General features: G+C 45.1%; 2 protein-coding genes across 8 annotated transcripts in view; both read right to left on the bottom strand.

The window, feature by feature from the left end:
• Positions 1–2,963: 2,963 nt before the first annotated feature.
• Positions 2,964–5,449, bottom strand: LOC121955135 (claudin-20-like). Its single transcript, XM_088089392.1, has one exon. The coding sequence runs from the start codon at positions 3,791–3,793 to the stop codon at positions 2,972–2,974; it is 822 nt and encodes a 273-aa protein (XP_087945518.1). The 5' UTR covers positions 3,794–5,449; the 3' UTR covers positions 2,964–2,971.
• Positions 5,450–9,635: 4,186 nt separating this feature from the next.
• Positions 9,636–15,073, bottom strand: part of tiam2b (TIAM Rac1 associated GEF 2b) — a 48,314-nt gene continuing 42,876 nt past the window's right edge. For all 7 annotated transcript variants that reach the window (XM_088089794.1, XM_088089799.1, XM_088089796.1 and 4 more), the window contains 3 exons: positions 12,402–12,492; positions 11,890–11,971; positions 9,636–11,766 (listed from right to left, as the gene is read on the bottom strand). In XM_088089794.1, coding sequence (XP_087945920.1) covers positions 11,250–11,766; positions 11,890–11,971; positions 12,402–12,492 — 690 coding nt within the window. In that variant the 3' untranslated portion in view covers positions 9,636–11,249. The remainder of the gene's footprint in view (positions 11,767–11,889; positions 11,972–12,401; positions 12,493–15,073) is intronic.

Below are 15,073 nucleotides of genomic sequence, written 5' to 3'. Positions count from 1 at the left end.
GAAATATGAATTAGACTCTTCTCAGCTGGTTTGGCTCAATTACATTCAGGGTTTATGTTTGAAAAATGCAATAAAACAGCAACAGAAAACGTGATTCTCACCCCTTTAAACTCTTGAAGTTGTAATTATTTATCAGTGAGGTAATGATATTTAAGAAGTTAAATTTGTCTGAGGACAGAAACGAAAATCTCCTTAGCTAGCATTCAGTAGTTTGCTATCTATCCAGCTAGCTGACCGGCTGTTAAAAATCTCGCTAACGCACTGAAAATGAATTTGATATTTGTTTTTATTATCTCATATACAGTAAGGCAGTTTTTAACAGTAGCTGTAGTCCCCCTACAGAGCGCTGCAGGATGATGTTTTTCTGAAGCTAACATCGTCCTTCTTTTCTCGTCAAAAAGCCTCTGGGATGTTTCCATTGGACTTTGGATCATTGCAGAAAATGAGCTCTGTGGTGAAACGTTTATGATGCTTCCAGGTTTTGTTCAGCAAGATAATCTTCACCAGTGAACTGCACTTTCAGGATTTCTGAGGCATTAATATGATCAGTAGAAGCAAAAAGCTAATAACACAGTTATGCTGGTTTCAATATGTTTTTAAGAGTATAAAGGGGTGAGGCTTGAATCTGAAAGCAGGTAAAGCAGCAGCTCTGCATTACAGAATACATCAATTATTCCAATGATGTTTTTTTGTTTTTGTGCCAAGCTTTGATTTTTGTTTTCTAGCTGCTCGAGTTTTCTAGTTTGTGCCTAAATGTCCTGTTTTCTTCATTGATGCATCGCTGTCAGGTCCGACAGTGAAATGTTGCCACAACGCTGACAAAGCAACTCTATTTTCTCTTCTGAATCTTTTTTTTTTTGCAGGTTTGAAGCTTTTCCTGAGAGGCAGTGTGGGCGTTCAGCTCAGCTGTTTCTTTCCTTTTTATTTCCAAGAAGCGTTGGCAGGTTTGAGTGACCGCTCACCTCAGGTTAGAGAACAGTCGCCAACCGATACTGTGGACGGTCCGCTCTCCATTAGGCTTTACGTTACATCTTGCAGATGACTGGATGTCCTTCCGTACAGCTGAGGGAGGAGGGGTGTGTGTGCAGTGTGCATCCGGCCGTGGCGAGAGGATAATGGGAAAGCAAAGAGCATCATTACCTCTCTCCATGCTGCTCTGCACCGCTCGCCTCCCCCAAACCGCAGAGAAAAGACGGAGTGGACGCCATTGTTTTGACGCTTCGGATCTGGACTCGATTTAATTTTTGACTATGCTGTGAAAATGTTTTTATAACTTCAGGCACAATTTCTAAGACAGCAGCTTTCACTAACTTGAAGCATCTAAAGCACCGACAGCATGCGCTGAGTTCAGAGCCGGCCCAAAGCAGACGTGACTTAAGTGACTTTAACGAGTTGAAAATGTGAACTGCTGTTTGGTTTCTCTATTTTTATTTTTTTTATTTTTCTGTCATAACTTAAGACACACTAAGATTTTGGAACAAATGTCTTCAGAAACATTTTTAGAAAGGAAGAAACTTTGCCTCTGTTAAATAATTGTTTAATCCTACAGGGACTACACTATTAAAGCAGATATAGTGATGAAGCCCTCAGACCTACACTGTAAAAAGACTCTGGGGAAGATGGGAGAAAAACATACAACGTGTATTGTATGTACACTGCTCAAAGAAAATATTTGTTTTAATTTAAAAAAAAGTAAGTGTCTGGGCTGCCTTAATATTTTAAGTTGACAAAATCTGAGAAGACAATTTAAGGTAATTTTTTAATGATTCCACTTGTCTCATCAAATTCAGTCAACTTAGAATAGTAAGGCCGTCCGGACACTAACGTAAAGTCAAAACAAATATTTTCTTTGTACTGTGTACACACAATATACTTTGCATGTTTTTCTTTGGGTGAGTTTGTGCAAACTGTTATTTATTTTTTTGTGTATGTGTCCCCTCTCTATAGTCGGAGGTTTTGTGGGTCCTTGAACGCAGCGCAGGTGAAATTCTTCATTCGATTTTTTTCCCTCAGTAACAGTTTGCGAGTCACTGGGTGGATAATTGATCTGTTGATCTGATCAGAGTTGATCTGATCAGAGTTGATCAGATCAGATTGATGGGCAAGATGATCAGCTGCTGCAGAGAGGAGTCAATGTTAACTATTAAATACAGCAAAATTAATGATGGAGTTTCACTTTCGCCTGACGTTCTGCTGCTCCATCTGTGGTCAGAGTACTCTTTGCATGCCAACATTGTGGTGCAATGCACAAAGGGTTTATATATTCCAACAATATTCCTAATGAACGGTGCAGCTTCAAAAATAGAAAATCAATACTTGTTGGCAGATATTTTAATCTGAGCCCCTAACTAACGCACCTCCACGTTAAAGTTTGGTGTTTAGTGAGTGATGAACTCAGCAGCATTTGGGTGACCAAAGTCTGGGTTTCTAGAGAATTGTAACAAAATCAGAAAGTGTGTCTTAAAGTTAAAATATTCCTTGTTTTTTTGTGCTTTTTATGTGTTTTTTTTTTCTTAAAATAAGTCTCTACATGATAGGTTTTGTTTAATTTTACCAGGTGTTTTTTATGTTTGGGTGGTTAAATCCAGCTCCCACCCTCAGGGCGCTTTGGGCCGGCCCCACGTGAGAAGCTGCGTCTACAGCGGGAAACTGATGGCTTTTCAATTTCAGAGCTCAGATTTTTTTTTTACTGATCAGCAGGTTCAGCTTCTTTTTTTTTTCAGACCTTTGGTTTGGGAGCGCTGCAGCAGTTTTTAAAGGATTTACAGCGTTTGGTTCCTGTGCACGTTTTTTGGCCTGTCTTTTTGTCAGCTTTTTGTCTTGTTTCTGAGACACTGAATCCACAATCTGTCCTTTCCAGCATTTGGTAATTATTCCCCCTCCCTCACACCTCCCCCAGCCCACCTCCCCCTCACTACCAGCCAGGAAGCCTCAGCTGAAAACTCCTCATTTCAGTGCTCGGCGGTGAGGATTAGACGTACTCCTGGAGGCTGTAGCTGTCCTTGATGTCTTTTGGAGGGAGTTTGGAGGGAGACGAGTGCTGCTGGTCCTGTTCAAGTTTCTCCTGAGCAGATTTCTGCTGCTTCACTTTGTCCATCTGCAGCCGAACGGTCTGCCTGTTTTTTGGCTGCACACGTCCCGTCTGCAGCTCGCGCCTACGCTGCTCATCTCGGTACGGCACAAATCTGTCATGGTCGGCGGAGGAAACGTAGTCCGGTCGCCTTGATCTTTTTCCAGGACACGACAAACAAAAAATCACTCCTCCAGCCAGGAGGAAGCCGGCAGAGATAAAGGTGACGCACAGAGCTCCTCCGGGCTGATATTTACTGCTGTCCGGCAGGTCCGTGGTCAGGAAGGCGGTGATGACTTCATTGGTGAACCAGGACGCAGGGACCAGGACAAGGAGGCTGGCCAGGATAAAGCAGCCCCCCGCAGCGATGGCCGTGTGCCCCTTTGCTCGGTGGCTGCCCCCCCAGCGAGTACATTTAAGCCCCAGGGAGGCGAGGCAGAGTCCGAACGCCGCCACCATGCAGGACAGGACCATGGCGGCCCGAGCCGTCTGCAGATACGCCGGCAGTGACAGCACCGAGTTCTTCATTGTGCAGCTGAAGACGCCGGAGCTGTACCACACGCAGTCCATCCACAGCCCCTGCATCTGCGAGATGGGGGTCATGATGCTGGACCACACGCTGACGCTCACCTTCCAGTTGGGGAGCAGAGTGGCAACGGTGGTGCCCACGACGCCCAGGAGCGCCAGGGCGAACGCCAAGATCTGAACGGCGGCGGACAGCATGGCTCAGCCCCCCCGTCCAGAGTCCCGGACGGGTCCTGATAGCAGATAATTCCTCAGCGAGCTGCAACCAGAGGAGAGACCAGGAGTGAGCGTGGGAGCGTGACGGACGCACAGCTGAGGCTGCTGATGGCTTTCTCTGGCTGCGTTTCTTCCCTTGCGCCGTCTGATTGCCTGCATTAGTTACTCTGCAGCTGATGTGGTGATCATTGACACTCAATTATGTCCATTTAAAGCTGCAGCGTCCCTCGGGTATTCCCCTCCGAGGAGAAACTGTCAGCTGCGGCAGAGTGAAGTTATTTATTCAGCCCTGAGACATCCAAAACCAAAGGAGACAGGAAGTTGTGTGAGAGCTGGAGTCGTACCTGTGCTGTGTCTTTGGCAGCGTCTCCTGAAGTGATTCCTGAGGACGGAGCAGAGACAATGAATGAAAACAGGGTGTGTGGGTTAACCGCCCTCCGCCTGCTGTCTCCTTGGCAACTGTACATACATTTTCATCCCATCCTGCGTCCTGGAAAACACACACCAGGCGTCCTTTCTTTGAGTTTTTCTCACCCTGAAAGGAAGAAAGCTTCCAAACTGACCAAAGTCCGCTTCAGGAAGCAGCTTTTGGTTTGGACCCTGAAGGTCACGGCTCTCGGCTGAAGGAGCCGCAGAGTGGCGTTCTTATCTGATGAGTTGATGGCGAGGTATGATGGAGCCTCGCTGCGCCGCAGAAATGCTTCTCTTTGTCGCCTGCGGCCAAACAAAAGCAGCCGTTCACCTGAAGATGTTCCTGATTTTCTTTGGACAGTTAGATTTTGTTTTTGTGCTCCCGCAGTGACGGAAAGAGTTTTATGAGCCGTGCGACCTCCTGAAAATGAAGGCGGAAGCTCGTTACTGATTATTACAGATCATATCTGCTGCTCCGGCTCCTTCGCAGTCACATTTCAGACCACTTTGTGCTTTTAAAACAATCAGCGTGCACCAGCGGGTCGTGATTTCCACCCTGGTTTGGTGATAAAAACCGCAGAGCGGTTCTTTGTCCAGCTGCAGAGTGGAGGTGTCGCCCGTCATGTGACTGCGTGAAGAATCGCCCTCTGCAACACGGTGATAAGCAGCCCGCCCGCTCGGCTGAGAGGGGACCCAGCCGTCCGTCAGGCGGTCGGTGGCAGCCTGTTATTATGATAATCTCAGGGCGTTATCAGCCTCAGACCTGCACAGACACGAGCTCAACGAGCCGCCAAAACAATAAACACTCGTTTTCTCGCAGTTTGAGCCGCCAGCCCGATCCGGCCGGTGGGAAAATACCACGCCAAAGCCTCGGGAGCGCCACTTTACCCATCAACACTGACTCACTCATGTTTCTGTGCTGATTCAGTAACTCACAACAAATAAAAACACGGCGAGGACGCCGCTTTCCCACCGCAGACACAGAGCGGTGACGTCATCGCGTACGCCAAACCAGCGAGTGCAGTTTGAGAGGGCAGATTTCACAGCGAGAGGGTCTTTCATTTATTCTACGTTTATGGTGACAGTTTCATTGTTGCCATTTCTTTTTGTGTCTTTTGAAATGTTTGTTGTTTTGTATGACTTATAATGTTTCTTTTTTCTTTTGTGTAATTTTTGGTTCTTTTGTTCTTTAATCTTTTTTTTTTAATAAATTTTACTTAATTTTTTTGTTAATTTTATTGTTTAATTTTTTATACTTTTCTCATGTCATTTTCATTTTTTGCTTTTTCTTTTTGTTTTAACATGTTTAATTTAAAGATAAAAGTTGAACTTTTAATGTTTTGTTTTTCTTTTGCATCATTTTTTGTTTCTTTTATTTAATCTTTAATCTTTTACCTTTATTCTTTATTTGTTCATTTCCTTCTTTTTTATAAATCTTTCTTTTGTTTTTGTTACTTATTTTCTTTCTTCGTGTCTGTTTGTGTAATTTAAAAATGTTGGACTTTTAAGGTTTTGTTTTTCTTTTTTAAATTTTTGTTAATTTTATATTTACAAATTTCACATTCACACATATATTGTCTGTCTACTTACACAATTACTACTGAGACAAATCTATATTAATAATAATAATGATAATAATAATAATAATATTAATAATAATAATAATAATAATAATAATAATAATAATAATAATAATAATAATAATGTCACTTTGATTAATTGCTTTGTCTATAAAAGGTCAGAAAATAGAGAACAAAAGCCTGAGGGGACGTCCTCAGATGCCTTTTTTTTTGTGTGTTTTTTTACTTGATTATTGTTTTAAAAGAGCAATAAATTATGAAAACAGACGAGATGAAAATGATGATTTTAGTGGTAATCTGCAGGGATGGACTGAGTGTGTGTGTGTGTGTGTGTGTTGATGTGTAAAAACAGTGGCCTGTTCCTTTAAATGCTATGTATAATAACTCATGTTGAGCCGCTGCAGCGTTCACACGCACACTGAACACTTTGTGTTAATATCCAGCTGCTGCTGCTCACTGGCGTGCGACATGGCGGCGGGACGGCGACGGCGCTCTGTCAGACTCTGGAGGTTTGAGTCGACGCCTGCGGGCCTCCACGGTGTGAACCAGGCCGGGCTGAACGTCCCGCTGCTGCAGAGGACACGCCGACAGCATTCACATCGAAACGTGTTCTCAGATTTTCACCCTGAAGCTCAAACATTTATTCTGTTTCACTTTATGTTTGTTTTTTTGGGGATTTTTCTTTTTAAATTGTTCTTTATTCTTTTTTTGTGTGTTTTTTTGTGACATTTGGTGGAAACTTGAGATTTGTTTTATTATGATAATTTATAAATGTATTATAATTATTGCTATTATTATGTATAGATTAATAATTGAATTCTTTTGTCTGATTTATTTGTCAGTTCTCTTTTGTTTAATCTTTACTTTGTATCAGTTTCCTTTTTTATTCATTATTTCTTTTTTTTTAAATGTCTTGTTAGAATTAATGTATTGTTTTTGCGTGTAATGTTTAGTACATTTTCTTTTGTTTACTCATTTATTTGTATTTTGTCATTTTAATTTTTTTCTAGTTTATGGTTTCTTTTAAATCTTTTAATTTTTATGGTTTTTCTTACATTTTCTTATATTTTACTTGTCTTTTGTGTAATTTCAAATTATTCTTTGTTGATATTACTTTGTTAGTTTGCTTAATTTGTGTTTGTTTGTGAAACACTTATATATGAGTGTGTGTGAGACTTTCAATTCTATATGTTGTTTTGCCGAATTAAAAAATGTGTTTTCAGACTTTTTTGGCTGGACCGTTGTTTTGTTGGTGCTCTCACATTTCTGATTATTTAAGAACTTTTCTTTAAAATAACAAAAAGATGAACAGATTTGATAATCATCTGACTGTAGGTTGTTTTTACTTCATATTTTGAATTAAATTATTAAATATTTATAATTATAAATATTATCAAATTGAATAGAATTTTAAATGTTGCAGAAGAAAAAAACAGTTTGTTCTGCTGACACTCATGAAGAAGTCGTTCATCCACACAGATTAACTCAGACTGATTCAATGACTGAAATTAGCTTCACATCAAGGCACACAGTTTGACCTCTGACCCCCACATTCACAAAGATAATAGTTCAGAGCTGAATCAAACCATCTGGCAGAAACACACACACACACACACACACACACACACACACACGCTTGGCCTCACCCCCTGAGGCTCCATCAACCATCATCGGCACACAGACAGGAATACAAATGAACTGCATTATCTCGGCTGAACAAACACACACACACACACACACACACACACACACACACACACACACTTTATCTTGTGGTGCCATGCCGTTATTGATTTGTTGGTATTACAGTGTGATATTCAGATTAGGGCTGTACAGAGGCTCAGTGTGTGAGTGTAGCTGCTGACAGTCTGGGATATGTCAGTGTGTGAGTGTAGCTGCTGACAGTCTGGGATATGTCAGTGTGTGAGTGTAGCTGCTGACAGTCTGGGATATGTCAGTGTGTGAGTGTAGCTGCTGACAGTCTGGGATATGTCAGTGATCAGCAGCTACATTGACTGTGACAGGTCACCTAGTGGAAATAGCATGTATTTCCTCCATATGCCAAATATGGTCAAAATGACCTCATCAGGTGGAAAATAGTCAAAATGACAAATTCAGAGTCAAAAGCCCAGAATGACACCCAGAAATAATACAAGTCCTGTTTTTCTGCTCTGATGGCTGTGGGATCAAAAATGTCAGTTTGAATGGGTTTCAATGGAGCATTTTTGGACCTGAACAGTCTGAATGTAACTATTTAGTTTCCACAGTGTATTTTAGACTTATTGTAGGAGCTGAGCTGCAAATTCACTGATTACACTCAAATACACAATCTGGACTACATTTAGGACACATGCATCAACACACACACAGTTATCACAACAGGAAGAAGGAAAGAGACTAAAATGAGACAAACAGTCTCTAAAGGGTTAATAAAGAACAAACTGTAAACATGTCCTTTGAAAACAAAGTAAGATATACGATAAACTCACCAGCTGAGAGACGAGATGATTTCATCATCCTACAGCTACTGAGAGGACACACACACATACACACACACACAGCCTGTCAGGTGTGTGTGTGTGTGTGTGTGTGTGTGTGTGTGTCTAAATGCAGATGTTCAGCACATTCCTGCTGTTCAAACACAACACACTGACTGTGTGTGACAGCAGGGGGCAAACTGCGGCCCGCAGCTCAAATCCGGGCCTCTAAAGCCTCATTCCACACACACACACACACACACACACACACACACACAATCTGACAACTACATATACACATACAGGAATTTGGGACATAAGATAAAGATATAGAATCAATTTAAAAATATAAATGAAAACAATCGAATATAAAGAACACAAAATGTATGTACGGTGCAATGAAGGGATTGTACAAGACAAGACAAACACACTAATATTTGTGGTTTTTGTGTGAGAGGATAAGTTACAGCCGGCGTTCACACGCGGGTCACATGACTGTGCAGCTCACCTGTGTGAGCGCTGTAATTCCAGCCTGAGCCGGACGGTGGAGATGAGTCAGTCAGGCCGAGTTAAAATTTTATTTGAATTCAGTGACTCAAAATGTGCTCGACCAAAGCGGGACGCTTAGAGAGAAAACGGTCAGGACGAAGTGACGTTATCGACGAGAAGCACTGACAAAAATCTGACATAATGTACATTTTTATAACAATCAGAGGCGTTCGGTTCCTGCAGGTTTTCGGTTGTTATTTGTGCGTTTGATGAGAAACAGGTTTTAAACGTCAGCGTGTATCTTGGTGAACGTGCAGAAACAAACTGCAGCCTGAAGATCAAATTCAAACACAAATAAAAATTAAAGCAAAGTGCTGACAGTAGAATTATGACAATAAATCTAATGTTGACTTTATTTATGTGTTTGTTGTTTTCATCAGTAAAAAAAGACGAGACGCGGCCGCTCTCATCGAGCTGGTGGACCCGAATCAGTGTGACACGAAGGTTTTGCTCTCTCCTCCGTACGGCCGTTACTGTGGCAACAAGAGCTGAGGTGACTCAACACACACACACACACACACACACACACACACACCTCAAATACTCTCTCTCTCTCACACACACACACACACACACACACACACACACACACACCTCAAATACTCTCTCTCTCTCTCACACACACACACACACACTTTTAACCTTCTATTCTTTCTAAAATTGTATTTCCTGCTACAAACTGAAGATTCAGAGCAAAAAAAACGAGACAAGACAAAAACTGACCCGATGTTCCTCAGTGAGAAAACACACACACACACACACACACACACACACAGTCGGCAGCATTTAAAGTAAATAATTGTTAAATACTTATTAAATACTCATTTATTGGACTTTAAAAGGATGTACACAAATATTTAAGAAAATAAATTACCAAATACTATAATATAATACAGCCAATAAAAACAACTTGAGTTTCCAGAGAAACGCTGACGTCAGCGTTTCAGTCTCGAAAGTATAAATATAAAAACTGAAGGGCTTTGATCGGATCCAGCAGCGCCAAACTTTCCCTCCAAACTGCTTTTGTCAAGAAAATCTGTGAGACAGAAAACTATGACCGAGAGTTAAAACTGTACACGAAAAACATTTACGACACCAAAGCGACGTCACGCAGCACTAAAAAAAATACTGACGCGTCCATTCAGGCGGCGTAATCCTGAAGAGCCAAACGTCCGTCCGGTTCTCACTTCAACACAGACGGACTTCAGTCAGGACTCAGAGACGCCACAAAGACTGTTGTTATTTTTGAGTCTTCGGTCCTTTTAAAAAGCGGTTCGATCCACAGTGAGATTTTGAAAATATTAAGAGAAATGTTTTCTTCAGTATTCCTTCAAGAGAAACCAAAAGTTCTCCTCTGGCAGGAACCTAAAGACGCCGCCGTCCTTCGTCTTCGTTTCACCTCATCAGATCTTCATCTGAATTCCTGAAGAGTTAAAAACGTTTCGGAGGTTTATTTGTTCGCTCTGTTGATGCAGCAGCTCAGTCGGGCTCGATTCGTTCGGTCCTGAACGGAGAAACTTTGGTTCTGAAACACTGTGAGGAAAAACTTTTCGAGAACAAAACCCAAAAAGTTTTAAAGAAAAGAAAGACAGGAAATTGTAATAAATTCAAGAATAAAATCAGAATTTAACGAGAACTTTCAGACGAGTTGTGAAAATCAAAATAAATGATTTTATGGGGAAAAAAGTGTTGCAGTATTTTATTTCAAAAATAAACAAAAGGTTGTGACTTTCAGAAAAAAGGAAAAAAAATTAAAGGTCAAAATTTTGTAAGATGAAAATGTTTGAGATTCTTTCAGAATTAAATTCACAATAAAGTTGTGATTTTATGAGAAAGTATTGTGATATTTTAAAAAATAAACTTTTTTTTTTCGAAAAAAGAGTCAAAGACAGACTGAAGTCTCCTCATCCTGATTTAAAGAACATAATGTCACTACATTTGTCTTAAAAATGATTTTTTTCTCAAAATGTCTTTTGTCGCTTTTAATAAAATTTAATTACTTTGCTGTAATATTAAAATATTCTCTGAGTTTTGTTTGTATTTTTGTAACATTTGAACTTTTTTCTCAAACTGTTTTGATTTTATTCTGTAAATGTGTTTCTGCTCACACTGACTCAAACTGAAGAAAGAAATCTCGGAAATTTCTGACGTTAGCTGGTCAAATCTCAGCTGATCGGACTTCCTCTTCTGGAATCACGCATTTGTTTTTGCGAGCAGAAGTTACTGTTGTTGTTGAGCTCCTCGCCGATCAGACGGCTGCCAAAAGTCCTCATATCCCAAAATGTTTTGATGAGACTTTTTCCTGCCGTGTGATCTTGCGGTGACGACAGTCAGCTGATATGTGAGAACTTCCTGTGATGGAGGTCGGATGTGAGAAACAGTTTTCCGGTCCTGAGTCTCCTCCGTGTTAGCACGTTAGCATTAGCGCTGCAGCGCGGGCACGGCGGGCTGCAGCGCGGCGTCGTAGAAACAGTCCTCGTTGATCACGGAGCTCATGCTCTGAACGCTGAAGTCTCTCTCCAGCAGGCTGCTCAGGTCCGCCCCGTCTCCTTGGCGCAGGCTGGATCTGCGTCTCTTCTCCGCCGCCGCCCCTCGCTCCTCCTCCTCTGTGAAGTTGAGCCTCTGCAGCTGGGCCTCTAGCTCACCGGTCAGGGAGCACAGTCTGGTCCTCTTCCCCGCGGGGTCGGCGGCGTGGCTGGGCAGCAGAGGCTCCGAGCAGGTCTCTCCCAGGACGGAGGAGCCATCGGGCCTGCGGCCTTCCTCCAGCTGATGATGTGGCGTCCGCTGGGCGTCGGAGCGACTTCGCTGCTGTCGCCTCCTCCAGGAGCCGCTCCTCTCCGCCGTCGACAGCCTGCTCCTCCTCAGGGAGCCGGCGGCCGGTCGGTCTCTGAGGAGGGAGCGCAGAGCTCGCAGCACGCTCGCCTTCGTCTCCAAACCGCTGCAACACAAACAACACGGCAGTCATGTGATCAGTGATCAATCAGAAAGTCAGAGAACTAAAACTCTTCTCTCTGTGATCAATCTGATCGATTGTGAATATTAATATTAATATTTTTTTTACCTGCTGCAGAGCTGAAACACGGTCTCCGGTCGTCCCTCCACCTCCGACCGGCTGTGGACCAGCTCCCACACACACTCGTTCTCTGAAAACACAGCAGGCTCACTGCAGTACAAGTACTCAAACCATGCTGCAGTACAAGTACTCAAACCATGCTGCAGTACAAGTACTCATACCATGCTGCAGTACAAGTACTCAAACCATGCTGCAGTACAAGTACTCATACCACAGCACAGAAATACTCTGCTACACTTTAAAGTCCTGCATTCAAAGTGTTTAAAGTATCAGCGTCAGATCTACTATCTCTATCTGTGTTTTTAATGAGAATCTGCAAAGTTACTCAAACTATAAATAAAAGCAGCAAAGTCTAAAAAACAAAACTGAACATGTAAATACTCCACTAAAGTACAAGTACTTCAAAACTGTACTTCTCTCTCTCTCTCTCACACACACACACACACACACACACTCTCTCTCTCTCTCTCTCTGACGGGAGCCTCTGATTGGTCACTGACCTGTGACGTTGGCCGGTCTGACCTGGACCGCTGAGACTGGGATCAACCAGCGGAACCTGAAGGGGTCCAGATCAGCTGATCGAGAGCCGGTCTGTCCGTCAGAGAACAAACGGCACAAATATTTCACGTTTAACGGAGCGGACGAGAGGCCACAAAACAAACACAGTGGTACCCCCACACACACACACACACACACACACACACCCGTCAGGTTTCAAAGCTGAAGATATGTTTTAATTTGGATAAACCCAGAGTAATGTTCAGTGGGGACAGAGGGGACAAACAGTTAAAGTTTAATGTCCTCACTGAGGTCTCTGTGTCCTCTGAATGTCCAAAATCTGGACTTATACCCAGAATCCAACAGCTCCTTCATCCACCTCTCAGTCACAACCTACAAAGAGAGTTTATCAAACGGACCCACACGTTTTCTCTTTTTTACAGAAACAAGTGACAGCAGCAGCTGTGTGGACGGACGGAGGACACTCAGAAACCCGGAGGAGCTGCAGAGAGAGCTGCAGAGAGAGCTGCAGAGAGAGCGGCAGAGAGAGCTGCAGAGAGAGCGGCAGAGAGAGCTGCAGAGAGAGAGGCAGAGAGAGCTGCAGAGAGAGCGGCAGAGAGAGCGGCAGAGAGAGCTGCAGAGAGAGCTGCAGAGAGAGCGGCAGAGAGAGAGGCAGAGAGAGCTGCAGAGAGAGAGGCAGAGAGAGCTGCAGAGAGAGAGAGAGGAGAGCTGCAGAGAGAGCTGCAGAGAGAGCAGAGAGCTGCAGAGAGAGCGGCAGAGAGAGAGAGAGCAGAGAGAGAGAGGCAGAGAGCGCAGAGAGAGTTGCAGAGAGAGCAGAGAGAGCTGCAGAGAGAGCTGCAGAGAGAGAGAGAGAGCAGAGAGAGAGGCAGAGAGAGCTGCAGAGAGAGAGAGAGAGCTGCAGAGAGAGCTGCAGAGAGCGGGCAGAGAGAGCTGCAGAGAGAGCTGCAGAGAGAGCGGCAGAGAGAGAGGCAGAGAGAGCTGCAGAGAGAGAGGCAGAGAGAGCGGCAGAGAGAGCTGCAGAGAGAGCTGCAGAGAGAGCGGCAGAGAGAGAGCTGCAGAGAGAGGCAGAGAGAGCTAGAGAGAGAGGCAGAGAGCTGCAGAGAGAGGCAGAGAGAGAGGCAGAGAGAGCAGCAGAGAGAGCTGCAGAGAGAGCGGCAGAGAGAGCTGCAGAGAGAGCGGCAGAGAGAGCGGCAGAGAGAGCGGCAGAGAGAGCTGCAGAGAGAGAGGCAGAGAGAGCGGCAGAGAGAGAGGCAGAGAGAGCTGCAGAGAGAGCTGCAGAGAGAGCGGCAGAGAGAGCTGCAGAGAGAGCTGCAGAGAGAGAGGCAGAGGGAGCTGCAGAGAGAGGCAGAGAGAGCTGCAGAGAGAGCGGGAGAGAGAGCTGCAGAGAGAGCGGCAGAGAGCTGCAGAGAGAGCAGCAGAGAGAGTAGCAGAGAGCTGCAGAGAGAGCTGCAGAGAGAGAGGCAGAGAGCTGCAGAGAGCTGCAGAGAGCTGCAGAGAGAGAGCTGCAGAGAGAGCGGCAGAGAGAGTGCAGAGAGAGCTGCAGAGAGAGCGGCAGAGAGACAGAGAGAGAGGCAGAGAGATGCAGAGAGAGCTGCAGAGAGAGCGGCAGAGAGAGCGGCAGAGAGAGCTGCAGAGAGAGCGGCAGAGAGAGAGGCAGAGAGAGCGGCAGAGAGAGAGGCAGAGAGAGCTGCAGAGAGAGGGGCAGAGAGAGCGGCAGAGAGAGCGGGAGAGAGCTGCAGAGAGAGCTGCAGAGAGAGCGTGCAGAGAGAGGGGGAGAGAGAGGGGGAGAGGGCGGCAGAGAGAGAGGCAGAGAGAGCTGCAGAGAGAGGCAGAGAGAGCTGCAGAGAGAGCTGCAGAGAGAGGCAGAGAGAGCGGCAGAGAGAGCGGCAGAGAGAGCTGCAGAGAGAGCAGAGAGAGAGGCAGAGAGAGCTGCAGAGAGAGAGGCAGAGAGAGCGGCAGAGAGAGCTGCAGAGAGAGCTGCAGAGAGAGCGGCAGAGAGAGCGGCAGAGAGAGAGGCAGAGAGAGAGGCAGAGAGAGCGGCAGAGAGAGAGGCAGAGAGCTGCAGAGAGAGCGGCAGAGAGAGCGGCAGAGAGAGGCAGAGAGAGCTGCAGAGAGAGCTGCAGAGAGAGCTGCAGAGAGAGCGGCAGAGAGAGCTGGCAGAGAGAGCTGCAGAGAGAGCTGCAGAGAGAGCTGCAGAGAGCTGCAGAGAGAGAGGCAGAGAGCGCAGAGAGAGGCAGAGAGCTGGCAGAGAGAGCTGCAGAGAGAGCTGCAGAAAGAGCGGCAGAGAGAGGCAGAGAGAGCTGCAGAGAGAGGGCAGAGGAGCTGCAGAGAGAGGCAGAGAGAGCGGCAGAGAGAGCGGCAGAGAGAGCTGCAGAGAGAGCGGCAGAGAGAGCTGCAGAGAGAGCAGCAGAGAGAGCAGCAGAGAGAGCTGCAGAGAGAGCTGCAGAGAGAGAGGCAGAGAGAGCTGCAGAGAGAGCTGCAGAGAGAGCTGCAGAGAGAGAGGCAGAGAGAGCGGCAGAGAGAGCGGCAGAGAGAGCTGCAGAGAGAGAGGCAGAGAGAGCTGCAGAGAGAGAGGCAGAGAGAGCGGCAGAGAGAGCGGCAGAGAGAGAGGCAGAGAGAGCGGCAGAGAGAGCGGCAGAGAGAGAGGCAGAGA

This window comes from Plectropomus leopardus, chromosome 16 (genome assembly GCF_026936395.1).
Source record: "Plectropomus leopardus strain MGB_pleo_1.0 chromosome 16, ASM2693639v1, whole genome shotgun sequence".
Lineage (NCBI taxonomy): Eukaryota > Metazoa > Chordata > Actinopteri > Perciformes > Serranidae > Plectropomus > Plectropomus leopardus.
This window is presented reverse-complemented; position numbering and strand designations above follow the sequence as displayed.